The following is a 16,081-nucleotide window of genomic DNA, read 5'->3' on the forward strand; positions in this document are numbered from 1 at the left end:
CCATCCTCAAATGCCCCCCCCCATTTCTTCCTAGAGACCTAGACAAAGGATTGTACTGTTAAACCTAAGTTTAACAGTTTATCAGTGGGTCTCAGCAGGACTGGCACAAACCTTCAAGATAAGGAACTCAGAATAGGTTCTTTCTGAGACAGGGCCTTGTGTAGCCTGGGCTGGCCTCAACTCACTATGTAGCCAAGGGTGACTTGAGTCATGGAATACTTGATTCTTGTGCTGCTGTCTCCCAAGGGCTGGGATTACAGGCATAGGGCATCGGGCTAGGTTCCTTAGTTTTTTATTAGTAAAAGGGACCATAACCTATCTATCTATCTATCTATCTATCTATCTATCTATCTATCTATCTATCTATCTAGATATGTGTGTGTATATGTATATATACATATATATATATTTATATAAGCATGTGAATGTGTGATATTAAATGTGCAGGTGTAGTATTTAAAACACTCTACATGTGCTACCCCAAAACACGATACTCTAGCATATTGATTCTTTTGAGCTGAAGATACTTGAAAAGGCAAATGCAGGGGATCATGCTGTTATTTGAGGCTGTTTCTCATGTAGCCCAGGCTAGTGTGTCCTTCCCAGAGACAGGAAGCTGGGGCTGTGGGATCTGCATAAACACACCAAGGGAAGACGATCTTCCTGGGTTTAGTCATGTGGCCTCTGTCTCTCAACCTGCTGCTCTTTGTCCCCTGCAGTGTGTTAGTATTCAACTCCAGCTGTGTCTTTGAACCGACTCTTTATTATGAAGGCACGGGTCACATGAAATTTACATTAAATTATATATGCATATACACATATGCCTTTCTCTTTATTTCTGTTTCACGTCAAATTAATTATCAGACTTAGCTGAGAAATTCCAAGAGGATAGGAGACATTTTGCCTCCTGTAGGATGTAATCCACATAATCTGTGTATATGTGGGTGTATGTGTACAGCCAGCCCTTCATAGATTGTACCAGCTGCAGATAACACATAATTTAGTGTCTGGTGAGAGGGCTCAGTGGTTAAAAGTTGTGCAATCATAAGGACCTGGTACCTGTATAACAAGCCAGGCATCTCACAAACACCTGTAACCATCTGAGAGATCCAAAGCTCTCCTCTGGCCTCTGCATGCAAACAGGTGCAGGCACCCCCATCCCCCCACCCCCCACCCCACCACCACACAACCACACACACACTTACATGCACATACACTCATACATACACATATAAACAAATAAAATAAAAAATTTTTAAAAAGAATGTTTTAAAATTCTGGGGGAAACATCAGTACTGAACTGCACAGTTTGGTCATTATTTCCTGAGTGAAACAATGTCCCTATGACTTACTTTTTTCTTACATTCCATTTGGTATCTTAAGTGAGCCAGAGATGATTTAAAGAAGGACTAGATGAAGACCCAGTACCAGGCTACTTCATATACGAGATAAGTACTTGAGGATTTGGGATTCTGAAGAGGGTGCTGGAAACAATCCTCTTTTGGACACCAAAGGATATTGAAATGTGTACAAATGACTGTGTGTCTGTAAACCATATGAAGTGTTATGACATAGTGTGCTTTATGTGTGTGCACATGTATGTGTGTTTATGTTTTGTGCATGTGTTTCTTTTTTTTCTTTTTCTTTTTCTTTTTTCTTTTTTTTTTTGGTTTTCAAGACAGAGTTTCTCTGTATCTTTGGAGCCTGTCCTGTAACTCCCTCTGTGAACGAGGCTGGCCTTGAACTCACAGAGATCCTCCTATCTCTGCCTCCCGAGTGCTGGGATTGAAGATGTGCACCACCACCACCCGGCATGTGTTTCTTTTTTAAAAAGTTACTTTTGCTTTTTTTGTGTATGTGTGAACCTGTGTGAGTGTATGTGCACCATGTGTATGCAGTGCCTGTGGAGGCCAGAAGAGGACATCAAATTCCCTGGAACTGGAGTTGTGAGCTGTCAATGTGAGTTCTGGGAAGTGAACCCAGGTCCTCTGCAAAAGCAGCCATTACTCTTAACCACTGGGCCATCTCTCCAGCCCCAGTGCATGTGTTCTTGTATATAAATGTATATAATGTTTGCATATGTGTGCATTTAAGTGTGTGTATATATATGTATGTGTATCTATATTTGGACTTATGTGTATGCACATTTGTGTGCATGTGTTTGTATGTGTATTGGTGTGTATGTATATGTAAGTGTGCATGTGTATGTATCTGTATACATAATTTGTGCATTTGTGTCTATATGTATTGGAGTGTATAGGTGTATATATGTGTATGTTTGTACACATAGCTGTGTGTTTGTGTGTATATGTCACATATGTGGGGGGATGTAAAGCCTTGCCTTCACAGTAAAAGATTTCAAACCTAGCCATCCTGCTTCCTCCTGGTGTGACTTAAGAACATTTTATGGCCGGGCGGTGGTGGCGCACGCCTTTAATCCCAGCACTTGGGAGGCAGAGCCAGGTGGATCGCTGTGAGTTCGAGGCCAGCCTGGGCTACCAAGTGAGTTCCAAGAAAGGCACAAAGCTACACAGAGAAACCCTGTCTCGAAAAACCAAAAAAAAAAAAAGAACATTTTATGGTGTTCTGCATATCTGTCTCTTGGGGAAAATGGGAATCGTCATAGCACCTCCCTTCACATCATGAGGACCAATTGAAGACCAGTGTTCAGGCCAGGCAGTCAGTAGCCATGGAGTGCTGTCCTGTGTTCACAATGCATCCTGTGGGAAGGACAAGTGAAGGAATCCTGGTTGGCCACACTCAGGTGATGTCTCACTCAACAGCGAGCCCTCAGACTCTGACTGGCCTCTGCGACAGCTAAACCAGTGGTTCTCAAGCTTCCTGATGCTGTGACACTCATGTTGTGGTGACTCCTAATCATAAAATTGTTTTGGTGCTATTTCATAACTGTAATTTTACTACTGTTATGAATCATAATGTAAATATTTTTAGAGATAGAGGTTTGCCAAAGGGGTTGTGACCCACAGGTTGAGAACCCTGAGCCACACCATCCGTGACAGTAGGCTTGTTTCAGAAGCTGTGGGTTTCTCATTGATTGCCACTGAAGCAGTCTGATGAGTCTGCTGGGAACTGCACGCTTTTAAGGCCTGTTCTTGCTGAATTGGCAGATTCAGTGATTGAGATTGTGAATCAAGAGGATGATGCCTGGGCCTGGGTCGAGGGCTTGGCTCCTGTGTACGGGTGTTGGGTTCCATTCTCAGTGCTGTAAAAGAATTTTCTTTGAAGGTGAATCATGTCCTGAGCCTGACAGTGCACTGCCTCTCTTGGGTGCTTTCTAGAGTTCTTTGTGTCCTTCTGTGTCTCCCTCCTTCCGTTGATGTCATAACTAGTACCTGACCAAGATGAAGGAAGCCTGACTCTAAAGGACACCTCTCCCTTTTCTCCTAGGATACTTGGGGTGAACTCCTAATTGGTGATGTAGAGATGAAAAGGGTGTTGAGCTGCCCCAGGTAAAGATTGGGATTGGACGTGGCCTCTGGGGTGTGGAGTGCACTGTGGTTTGCGGCCATCATCTAAGCGTGGGTCTTTGGCAGGTGCATTTTGACTACAGTGGACCCAGACACTGGGATCATAGACAGGAAGGAGCCGCTGGAAACCCTGAAGAGGTAGGACACCGGTGTGTGTGTGTGTGTGCCCTGTATTGATGTCACCTGTGCCCGAACTACCCGTTCCCCAGGTGCTTGTGTCCCAGCTCCCAGGCGCCCTGTGATTTGTATCACTCCTTCAATGCGTGTGAGCTTCTTCCTCTTTTTGTTTCTTTAATTTTCTAATACATTTTTAGTTGCACAATATTCTATTTTGAAACTTTAATCTCTCATCAAATTCTTTTGTGTGTGCACGTGTGTGTGTGTGTGTGTGTGTGTGTGTGTGTGTGTGAGTGCGTACACACACACCAGAGGTTGACATTGGATGACTTCCTCAGTCACTTTTCATTCTTTTTGGCTTTCTAAAAATACATTATTTATTTGTTTATTATTATGTATACAGTGTTCTGCCTGCATGTTTGCCTGCAGGCTATAAGAGGGCACTAGATCTCATTATAGATGGTTATGAGCCACCATGTGGTTGCTGGGAATTGAACCCAGGACCTCTGGAAGAGCAGCCAATGCTCTTAACCGCTGTGCCATCTCTCCAGCCCTTGGGTTTGTTTTATAGTAGATTTCTTATTTTAAAAAAATATTTATTTATTTATTTTTATTTTATTTATGTACTTTGATGTTTTGCCTGCATGTGTGTCTGTGTGAAGGTGTTGGATCCCCAGGAGCTGAAGTTACAGACAGTTGTGAGCTACCATATGGGCGCTGGGAATTGAACCCATATCCTCTGGAAGAGCAGCCAGTGCTCTTAACCATTGAGCCATCTCTCCAGCCCCTAGATTTCTTTTCTTTTTGTGATAATTTTTTAAAATGTTGTTTGCATTGGTGTTTTGCCTGCATGTATGTCTGTCTGGGTGTCAGATCTTGGAGTTACAGAGAGTTGTGAGCTGCCATGTGGGTGCTCAGAATTGAACCTGGGTCCTCTGGAAGAGTAGTCAATGCTCTTAACTACTGAACTATCTCTCCAGCCCCAGAATTTATTCCAAAGGGCAGAACTCCTAGACACTCCAGCCAGTGTGCTCTGAGTCCCTTTGGTGAGGACAGTGTGCTCTGAGTCCCCTCGGTGAGGAAAGGTCTCCCACACTTCATTCCTATGCAGCCTTCTTATCTGAAGTGCCATGCACAATTCCTTATGGACACATTAACTTCTCTCTGGAATCTGGAATTTCAAACTTAAATTCATATTCCATGGCTACAGTAGTCTCGACTTGGTCCAAACTGTCTGAGCCCGGGGCTTTAGATAATGCTAGGGGACTGAGAGTTTCCTGGGCCAGTCCTGGAGTTCTAAGACATAGAACTCGATCCTTGAATCCCTCTAATGTCAAAGAAGTGTGTCACTATACTGGCAGGAAAAATGTGTGACCCCCAGTGGCCTGTGCCAGTGCCAGAGACTGGCTGTGTAAGCCTCTTCCGGCCGGGACACAGAGCGGCGCTGAGTGGCTGGGCCGGGGCCCACAGCAGCGAGGAGGTGAAGACACACAGTTGCCGTGGCTAAGCCAACCCAGGATGCACTTCACTTTATGTCTGAGACAAGGTCTCTCACTAGCCTGGAACTTGCCAGTGAGCTCCAGGCACCACCTGTCTCTGCCTTCCCAGTGCCGGGATTCTCGGCAGGTGCCAATGGGCTTTTTCTGGCTGCTGGAGATCTGAACCCAGGTCCTTGTTCCTGCACAGCAGGCATTTTACCAACTGAGGCATCACCCAGCCCCTCTCATCAATTTCTAGGAATTCAAGAGGCCCTGGGTTCCGTCTCAAACATTGCAAAAAAGAGAAAGGACGAAACCCCTTAGTTAACACTTGGGGGGGGGTTGCCGTGTTTTGTCTGCCCTTCCTCTGTTCTGCTGTTTGTTTCTAACAGGTTTAGAGGTTGTCTCAGGACCCCCTCGGATTTTAAAGTACAGTGAAGGTAACTTTCTTCAGCCAGGTCTTAGACTTCATGGGCAGCCCCATTGGCCAGTGGCATCTCCGCTTTACTGTTCCTTTCCAGGGGAACTCCAGTTTTGAGCCTTCATGTTGGAGAAGCTGGAAGCACAGGGGGTAGATACCTTAAGCCAGAGCTCTGGCAAGTGTTCTCGTTTCGTCGCTGTGGCAAAGAACCTGACAAAAGCAACTGAAGGGGGAAAGAGGTTTAGTTTAGCTCACAGTTCCAGGTCACAGTGCATCACCGCGGGGAAGTTAAGGCAGGGACTTACAAACAGTCCCATCCCACCCATAGACGGTTGCTTCCCTGCGCTCAGCTTGACTTCTCCACTGTTAGACAGTTCAGGAGCCCCTGCCTAGGGAATGGTGCCGCCCACAGTGGGCTGGTAGCTCAATTAAGATGTGCCCGCAGGCCAACCCAGTGCAGACAGTCTCTCACTGAGACTCCCTTCTCAACTAATCAGGTGGTTCTAGGTTGTGTCATTGACAATGAATGCTGTTCAGCACAGTGGGTAAGGGGTGGTTCCACTTGGAGAGTTCATGAGCGTTTTTCCCATAAGTGTGAGTCCAAGGTACCTGTGTAATAAAGTATTTGTATAATACTTACACAAACCCACACTTACTGTTATTAATGTTGTAACTATTATTCTTTTGGTTTTTTTAGAGACAGGGTTTCTGTAGCCCTGGCTGTCCTAGGACTCACTTTGTAGATCAGGCTGGCCTTGAACTCAGAGATCCACCTGCCTTTGCCTCCCAAATGCTGGGATCATTCCTGGCTTTAGAAAACCCATGATTATTTGGCTAGTTGCTTACAGTCATCCCTGTGCACCTTTAGAAGGGGCTTCTTGTTGACCCATACTTAGCCTAAGGAGCAAACATCTAAGTTCTGTAGAAAACACTAGACTGCTGTTTCCTTTCGGGACCTGATGATGGGTTCTGACTTCTTCCAGCTACCGCCAGTGTGACCCTTCTGTGAAGAGTTTGTACCAGACGGCCCCACTTTTTGGGATGTATTTCTCAGTGGAAAGAATTGGAAGCCTGAGAGTCGGCGACCCTGTGTATCAGATGGTGGATTAGTGGACCCAGTCGGGTGACATGGTAAGAGTTTCATTTTGCTTCTAGAACCACATTTGACAATACAACCACATTTTCTTGTTTTCTGATACCTTAAAAATTTTTAAAAATATTTTGCTGGTTGGCGGTGGCGCATGCCTTTAATCGCAGCATTTGGGAGACAGAGGCAGGTGGATCTCTGTGAGTTCAAGGCCAGTCTGGTCTACAAAGTGAGTTCCAGGACAGCCAGGGGTACACAGAAAAATTCTGTCTTATGAAAACAAAGATTCATTGACAACAAAAAAGGACTAAGGAATGAAGGGACATGATCCTCTGGGGTTAGGTGTGTTATTATTGTTGTTGTTATTGTTGTTTTCTGCCTGAGAAAAGGGAGAAATATTGAAAGCTAGTGTTTTATAAGACATTTCTTAAATGTAACTTAAAAAAGTCAGCCAGGCGGTGGTGGCACACACCTTTAATCCCAGCACTCAGGAGGCAGAGCCAGGCGGATCTCTGTGAGTTCGAGGCTGAGATAGAAAATGATATTCTCACACTGATTGCATTAGGTCAGCTTGAGCTCTGAATCCTACAGACACAAGTTGAACCCTTAGTTACAGGAATGAGGAGTCATTGGAAGACCTCCCCTTGAAGGTTCTAAATGGCTCCCCTTGCAAAACCTGTTACCCAGCCTCCCCAAAGCACTGCTTTTCTTTTTCTTTTAAGATTTACTGATTTTTAGCCAGGCGGTGGTGGTGCACGCCTTTAATCCCAGCACTCGGGAGACAGAGCCAGGCGGATCTGTGAGTTTGAGGCCCGCCTGGTCTACAAAGCGAGATCCAGGAAAGACTCCAAAGCTACACAGAGAAACCCTGTCTCGAAAAACCAAAAAAAAAAAAAAGATTTACTGATTTTCAGTTTATGTGTTAGAGTGCTTTGCCTGCAGGCCTGTATGTTTTGTGCACTGTATACACTAGTACCTCAGAGGCCAGAAGAGGGTGCTGGATTCTGTGGAACTGGAGTTGCAGGTGGCTCTAAGCTGCCATGTGGACTCTGGGAGCCAAACCTAGGTCCTTTGTAAGAGCAGCCAGTGCTCCTAAACCCTGAGCCCCTATTCTCTAGTCCTTAAAGTCACCTCATGGCCAAAACCTGTGACTGAGACTTTTCTCTAATTCTTCCCTGGGATTCTCACATATGGTCCCCCGTCTGCAGCCTTGCCACCTGCCCATGTGACTGACCATCTGTCTTAGGGTTTTCATTGCTGTGAAGAGACACCATGACCACCACAACTCTTATTAAGGAAACCATTTAATTGGAGCTGGCTTACAGTTTCAGAGGTCCAGTCCATTATCATCTGGCAGGACACGGCAGTGTGCAGGCAGACGTGGTGCTGGAGAAGGAGTTGAGAGTTCTCTATCTTGATCCTCAGGCAGCAGAAGGAGCTTGTATTCCATACTGGGCATAGCTTGAGCTTAGGAGACCTTAAAGGTCCACCCCACCCCCACAGTGACACACTTCCTCCAACAAGGCCACACCTGTTCCAACAAAGCCACACCTCCAAATAGTGCCTCTGCCTATGGGGGGCATTTTCTTTCACACCAGCACACCATCCTAAGGACAAAGTGCCCTAGTGGTTCATGTAGACTAAGTGTAACAACAGCTGCATGGGGTTTATCTTTAGTTCTGAGTCTCAATGGACTGCAAATAGAAAATAAGGGTTGTCCCCACCAAAACATTTGATAAAAGTTATTTTGGTATTAATTCATTATATCAGAATATAATATAAACGTAAGGGTACTCAATGCATATTAGGTATGAGTTTTCCCCCCTTTTGAACTGTGGCACAGCTTTAAGGGATATTGTGGTAGAAATGTGTAAAAGGAAATGAAAAAAGGAAATCAATGTCTTTTGACTACTGTTATGGGGTAAAAACCCAGAGACCACGTGGCATCACCAAAGATGGAATCAGAATCTCTATTAAGCCAGCCTGCGATTGCCTAGAGAGAAACCCCTCTCACAGAGCAGCCCCAAATGCATATTACAAGGAGTTTTTCGAGACAAAGAACAGAGAAAAACTACATCCGGGTTGGCAGTTGCAGGGGGAGCAAGCAAGCGATCTAACAAGAGCCAGGAACATGCAGTTAGCTGGGGCGTTTCGACCCTGAGTTTCTAGAACAGGGTTGGGAGCTTTCCCACAGGACTTTTCAGGGCAGGAGGTAGAAACCAAAGATGGCTTAGCTGAGACAAGATGGAGAAAGCTTTACCAGGCTGGCCTCGAACTCAGAGATCCACCTGCCTCTGCCTCCTGAGTGCTGGGATTAAAGGCCACTATGTCTGACCCCATGCATTTTGTAAAAATCCCTGTGAGAGCGTCAGAGGTGGCTCAGTGGGGGAAATGTGCTTGCCACCAGGTCTGAAATCCTTAGTTCAGTTCCCTAGACCCACATGGTGGAAGGAGAGAACCGGTTCTCCCAAGTTGCCCTTTGACCTCTACATGCATGCCATGCCCCCCCCCCCCCACAAATCAATAAATGCAATTTAAAACATTTTAAAATAGCCAGATGTGATAGCTCATGCTTTTAGTCCTAGAACTTGGGAGGCAGAGACAGGTGGATCTTTGTTTGAGGCCAGCCTGGTCTATATAGTGAGTTCTAGGACAGCGGGTACTACATAATAAGACGATGTTTCCAAAAAAAGGGGGAAAAAAAGTTAAATAAAACCCTTGTGATTCGAAATTGGTGTATCTTATAATTGATCTGTCTTGGATTTGATGAAATATAGAAGATACTAGAGAGGGAATGGCAGATCTGATAGGACCTGGTCCTGCTGCTCCAGCTGTGGGTGACCGAGCCTGGGATCAGTGCCCGAGCTCTGTGACTTCTGAGGATCTTGAGAAGTCCCCCGGGTCGCTTCGTGACAGACCTACCTATTCAGAATCTGCAGTAGACAAACCTAACAGCCCTCTGGCAACTTCTGTCTGCTCAGCTGTCCAGGAGGCCTGGAGTTTTAAAGACCCTAAGACAGTCTCTCGCCACCCTGATCGGGCCTGTGAGGGGGAAATGATTGTAGACACTTAAAAGATAAGCAGTCCAGGCTCCTGTGGGCTGACTGACCTAGCATTGTAGAGCTGAGAAGACACAGCCAAGAGGCACGGTCCTCACCCAGCGTCCTGTTGTATTTTATGTGTGAAGAAGTAACTCTGCCCAGGCACACACTGTGTGGCGTTCAGGGGCTCAGGGAAACAGACAACTTTTCCAGTGGGGTGATGGAGCAAAGTCCGAGAACAAAGTACAGCCTGACCTTGCTGAGGAAGGTGTGGTGGTATTGTGTTCCCCAAAATATTGTGCACCCTAATAAATTTATCTGGAGTCAGAGAACAGACAGCCACTAGATACAGAGGCTAGAAAATGGTGGCACTCACGCCTTTAATCCTCGCATTCCAGAGACAGAAATCCCTCTGGATCTCTGTGAGTTCAAGGCCACATTAGAAACAGCCAGGCATGGTGACACACTCCTTTCATCCCAAGAAGTGAGCCTTTAAGCCCAGGGAGTGATGGCAAAAACAGAAAGATATATAAGGCATCAAGACCAGAAACTAGAAGCTTTTGGCTGGTTAAGGTTTCAGGCTTTGGAGCAGCAGTTCAGCTGAGATTCATTCTGGATGAGGAAACAGGGTCAGCTGAGGAACTGGTGAGGTGAGGAAGCTGTAGCTTGTTCTGTCTCTCTGATCTTCCAGCATTCACCCTAATAACTGGCTTCAGGTTTGATTTTATTAATAAGAACTTTTTAAGATTTCTGCTACAGGGAGGTAAGAAGGATCAGGGGGTTCTCCAGGGGCCCACGGGATGGAAGCTGGAAGGTCCGCTTTGGAGGGACAGACACCAAAGTTAGTTCCGCTATTTATTTACTTAAAAACTGAGGGGAGGGGCTGCATACAGGGTTTTTTGTGTTGCCCAGGCTGGCCTCAAACTTAAAATCCCCACCCCTGTCTCAGCCTCCTGATTGCTGAGGTGACTGGCATGTGCTACCATGTGTGGCTTACTTAAAATTTAAACGCACAAAAGTTTGTATTCCGTTATAATGGCAATACATGTTAACCATGGCAAGTTCAGGAAAGGCCAGAGAATTAGAAAGATAGAAATCACCTACTTATACATTTTATGCAGATAGAAGTTCTGTTTGTTCCATTTATCTGTGATATATGTATCTCTTAGACCACCACTATATGCAAATTTAATTTTGATAGCTTAATAATATACTATTTAAATGAATGATACTCTTTAAACATTTTTACAGTATTTGCTGCTTGTATTATATCCAACTATGTTATAAATAACAATATAGTGGATCACTCTGTAGACCAGAGCATTTCAAAACTAGAGGATTTTCTACAACTTATATTTATAAAAGTAGAATTATTGACCATGGCATATATTTTTTAGCATCTTGACAAATTATTTGTAAAAGAGTTGTTTTTCCTTTGTACTTGCTACATGTCATGTTGCATTAGTCATTTCCTGTTGCTCTAACAAAATACTTAAGGCTGAACACGCCATCGTGAAGAGAGATTTAATTAGCTCATTGGTTCACAAGGTCGAAAGTCCAAGGTTAGGCAGTCCCCTCGGTTTGGTCTCTGGTAAGGCTCCCTTGACTGTGTCACAGTGTGGTTCATGGTATCATGGTGCAGAGAGCTCACATGGTGAGACGGGAAGACCGGGTGGAGAGGGCCAAACTTCTCTTTTGAGACAAATATCTCTTCAGGGAGCAGGCAGGGTGTCAATGTCACTGTCCTATTGCTGTGAAGAGACAGCATGACCAAGGCAACTGTTATAAAAGAAAGAGTTTGGTTTGGGGTTGGCTTACAGTCTCAGAGGCTTAGTCCATTATCATCATGGCCGCGGGCATGGTAGCAGGCAGATACGGCGCTAGAGAAGTAGCTGAGACCTACATCCTGACCTACCAGCAAAGAAAGGGCCTGGTGTGGTTTTTGGAAACCCCAAAGCCCACCCCTACTGACACTTCCTCCAACAAGGCCACACCTCTAATCCTTTTAAACAGTTCCACTCCCTAGTGACTAATATATGAATCCTATGGGGACATTCTTATTCAGACCACCAGACTGGGTATCTTAGTTGGGTTTCTATTGTTGTGATAAACACCATGATCAAAAACAACTTAGGGAAGGATTTATTTTGCTTGCACTTGAAAGTAACAAACAGGGCGAGAGAAGAGATGGCTCAGAGGTTAAGAGCACTGGCTGCTCTTCCAGAGGTTCTGAGTTCAATTCCCAGCAACCACATGGTAGCTCACAGCCATCTATAATGAGATCTGGTGCCCCCTTCTGGTGGGCAGAGGTACATGCAGACAGAACACTGTATACATAATAAATAAATAATCTTAAAAAAATAAAAGTAACAAACAGTCCATCACTGAAGGAAGTCAGGACAGAAACTCAAGCAGGGCAGGAACATGGAGGTAGTAATTGAGGGAGAGTCCATGGAGGAACACATCTTATTGGTTTGCTCCTCATGGTTTGCTCAGCCTGTCACCCCACCCCCCACCCCCGTCTCTCTCCCCCCTCCCCTTCTTTCCTTTTTGAATTATTTATGACCAATAGTCTGAGTAACACAATAATAGCGATATTATCATTTATTTAGCTTCCAGGTCCTAGGAGATACACCTGCGAGTCCTAACTGCCAGCCACGACAGTCTTCCTGAAAACGAACCTCCACTTTTCCTTCAGAGCTTCGGATGCCCTGAGTTAATTTGAGAAAGTACCAGAGGTGGTTTGAGAATGTGAGGGTGAATAAATTTTAGATAGTCCTGCTTTTAAAAATAAATTAAATTGTGTGTATGATGATTCTGAAAATACTCCCAATATCACCTTTTCTAATTACTGCCTTTAATATTGCTGAGTAAAGAAAGTTTGGAGTCAACTGAAAAGCTGCCACATTTTTTAAGGTTTATACTTTTTAATGGGGATATTGTGTGCGGGAAATGGGAAAACTAGTCCTCATGATCTTATGTGCTCACAGATGCCTGTTCTTGGCCTGTCTGTTGAGTCCTGCTGAGTTTTCATTTATGGCTGTCTTTGCCTTACAGAGTCAGGGTTCTGCTTAAATGTAGAAATGATTTCATAGATCATGGGGTTATTTTGTTCATAGACAGTGTCTTTATATTTTCCTTCTGATTCTATTAACATATATAAAATTTATCTCTAATTGTCAACTTCTCTAATTCTACAAGAAAATAGAATTTAAAAGCATAGAATCTTCAGAAGTAGGAATGAGCAAGAGAAACCATGAACACATTTTTTAATGTTCATATCTATTTTTCATAACAAAGATGAACTAGCTTGCTATAAAAAGTAATGTAACATATAAATGAGTTAGCCCACTTAAAATTGTGTGGTTTCTTTGTCACTGGTAAGTGTGACTCTCTTCCTACTTCATCTGTGACATTTGCTTCTGGGTTTCTTTTCATCTTACAGAATCATTGTCACACATCTTCCCTGGTCCCAAACATTACCTCTTGCCACTAGTGTGTACAGGGCACCTTGAACTACATGAACATGTGTGTCTAAGCCAGTGGTTCTCAACCTGTGAGTTGTAACCCTTTGGGGGTCAAATGACCCTTTCACAGGGGTCGCATATCAGATATTCTGAATAGCAGATATTTACATTACGATTCATAACAGGAGCAAAATTACAGTTATGAAGTAGCAATGAAAATAGTTTTATGGTTGGGGGTTACCACTACTTTAGGATCTGCATTAAAGGGCTGCAGCATTAGGAAGTTTGTAGACTCTAAGGCATTATGGCTGATGACTTCAAGAGACATCTAATAGTCAACAGGGGACAGCTGTTGCTTCCTTCTGTGCATGAGGCTGTGGGAGCACAGAGCAGGTGACAACTAGTATTTAACAGGTCAACACACCAGACTAATAACTCTCTGATGGGGAGCCCCACTAGGCAAAGTCCTTGGGGTCACTGGCTGTGGAAACCAATTGTTTTCTGTCCATAACTTCCTCATGTGCCACCACTTACCTCCCTAAAAAGAACAGCTGTGGGGTTCTTTCCACAGCCCATTAGTAGTGTGTTTTGTATCTTTTGGGCACACTTATACCTGTGGATAGTCAGGAAGATGATTTCTGCTTAAGCTGTATAATTCTGATAATACTAGAATGTTTTTCATAACTGACACAGGAAAGAAACAGTATTCTCAGTCACAAAGATAGCTAATTTTGGACTACAGAATAAATTCAAAGACTAGCTGAGAATACACAAGGACAAATTCCCAGGTGTTTATTGCTAAATCAAGGTCAGACATGAAGCAACTTTGGTAGACATAACTCTCTGCAGTAATTCTCTTTCTGCACGTACCCCAACCACTCAAGTTTCAGCCAACTAACTGTTATTGTTGTCCTGAATGTCATTCTCTGTCTGGGAACGCTAACCAACCACTCAGGCTACATGCTTGGCCAAGCATTACTCACTGGCTGGTCAGCATGACCTTCCTAGCTCAAGAAAAACTATGTGACTTACCATGTGTTACGAGAATGGGTCGGACCCTGAAAATGTAATGTATAGCTGTCCAGAGAGTATGCTGAAAAGGAGAAAGTGTGTGAGTGTGTGTAAGCGTATGTGTGGGTGTGCTGAAAGGGAGATGTAGCATCATGCAGAAGAGAGGTGTGTGTGGAGAATGTGTGGAGACATGTAGCTGTATATAGAAATATATGGCTGTGCAGGAGAAAGATGTGTGTAGGGCAGAAATGTGTGTGTAGAGGAGAGAGAATGAGTGAGGGAATGAGAAATGTAGAAGAGAAATGCAAGTTATGAATGAAGGAATGTAGCTGGGTAGAGAGAAGCATGTATAGAAGAGAGCTGTGTAGGAGAGAGATGTGGGTAAAGAGAAATGTATGTTACAAGAGATACAGCTGTAGGTATAGAGATGTAACTATGTAGAGACAGAGATTGTCAGAAGATTTTTTTTTCAAGATGAAGTAAAAGAGAATTACCCTCAAATCGTATGTGAATTATTATAGAAAGGAAACCTTTCTATCCCTGCTCTTGAGAAATTTTTCTCTGAGTAATCTTGGGTAGCAGTTCTGGGAGCTGGACTCCCAGGCTGTTAATACTGCCTTTGCTTTTGCTGGATTCTGGGCCTGAGTTCAACCCTTCCGGCTGTGAGGTAAAAGTGGTAGGCAAGCTGTATCTTGGGTACATTTTGGAAATGGTAATTTTTTTTAAAGTCATACTCAGTTTAAAGTCAGCCATTAAATTTTAAGCCATTTTCCCCTTTATGTTTCCAAAGAGGAATAGAAAGGATGATAAACACACTGAGCTTTCGGGGCCTTCGAGATGCCTTTCCATAGAGAGTTCGAGCCTTGCCTGGTCCCAGTGGCATCCATCACTGCTCTACCGGTTCTACTTCTCTGTGACAACAATCCCCAAGAGAACAACTTGAAGGAGGAGGATTCATTTGTCCCATGGTTCCAATGGTTCCATCTGTGGTGGGCGGAGTACCACCTGTGGGGACATGTGGCAGAGGGGGCATTCTTTATTTGATAAGCATAGGAAGAAGATGGGAGGGGAGGGTCCCGGTGCAGGAAACCCCCAAGAGACTTTCTCCTCAGCTAGGCTGCACCTCTTAAACATGCGTCAGCCTCCCCAGATAGTGTCACCAGCAGGGGACATGAGAGCTAGAAGGTGACTTTCCCGTCCGGCCACAATAAACAGCCCAAACCCTGGGAAGCAAGATGACCAGCCAGCTGAGTGCAGTGACCTCAGAACTCTGATCATCTCTGGGTGTTGTGGGAGTGAGGAGTGGCAGAAGCTGGCCCATGGGCAAGAAAAAGCATTTAGGTGTATGGCAGGACACCTACTGTCTGTCATAGGACAGATACTGAGTACCAGAGGGCCCCCAAGTGAGCTGCCAGCTGAGGCAGGGGTGTCCATCATTGTCGAGAGATCATGAGGGTTTCAAGTCAGGAGAAAGAGTCAGTGCTTGCTAACATTCTGCTTTCTCCACTCCACACAATGGCCACTCACACAGTCTTCACAGGAACCCCAACTCAACCACAACCTGAGGTCCTCAGAACCCTGTGAAATCTCTTCCTGGGAGACAGACTCCCGCCTGGCTGGCATTAGGCTTCTAGCCTTTTCCTTCTCTCAGTCAGAGACTTGGGGTGGGGGAAGGAGGGGGGGTGTTCCAGTTTCTTGGGGTCCACTGTTTCAATAGTCCGATAGCCAGAGTCAGGGCAAAAGCTGCTCTTCAGAGAAGTCTTCATTCCTGCCTTGCAGCTGGCAGCCACCCACGTGCTTCCCCGCCCACCACGGCTGTCAAATCCCCTGCTCCAGTACAAAGTCCAATCACCCTGCCCGGTGTAGTAGAGAAATAGCTTTCTCCCTGTTAGAATAGTCTTGAATAAAGACTTGACATTTTAACAACTTGACACTTCAAACAGGAGCCTGAGGGGCCTAAGGTACCTTGTT

General features: G+C 44.7%; 1 protein-coding gene across 1 annotated transcript in view; it reads left to right on the forward strand.

The window, feature by feature from the left end:
- Positions 1 to 12,990, forward strand: part of LOC131925200 (mitochondrial amidoxime reducing component 2) — a 36,261-nt gene extending 23,271 nt beyond the window's left edge. Inside the window, exons 5-8 of the mRNA XM_059280486.1 lie at positions 3,409 to 3,470; positions 3,555 to 3,626; positions 6,488 to 6,635; positions 12,245 to 12,990. Of these exons, the coding sequence (XP_059136469.1) occupies positions 3,409 to 3,470; positions 3,555 to 3,626; positions 6,488 to 6,614 (261 nt within the window). The 3' untranslated portion in view covers positions 6,615 to 6,635; positions 12,245 to 12,990. The remainder of the gene's footprint in view (positions 1 to 3,408; positions 3,471 to 3,554; positions 3,627 to 6,487; positions 6,636 to 12,244) is intronic.
- Positions 12,991 to 16,081: the final 3,091 nt, after the last annotated feature.

The sequence above is a fragment of the Peromyscus eremicus genome, chromosome 15 (genome assembly GCF_949786415.1).
Source record: "Peromyscus eremicus chromosome 15, PerEre_H2_v1, whole genome shotgun sequence".
Classification (NCBI taxonomy): domain Eukaryota; kingdom Metazoa; phylum Chordata; class Mammalia; order Rodentia; family Cricetidae; genus Peromyscus; species Peromyscus eremicus.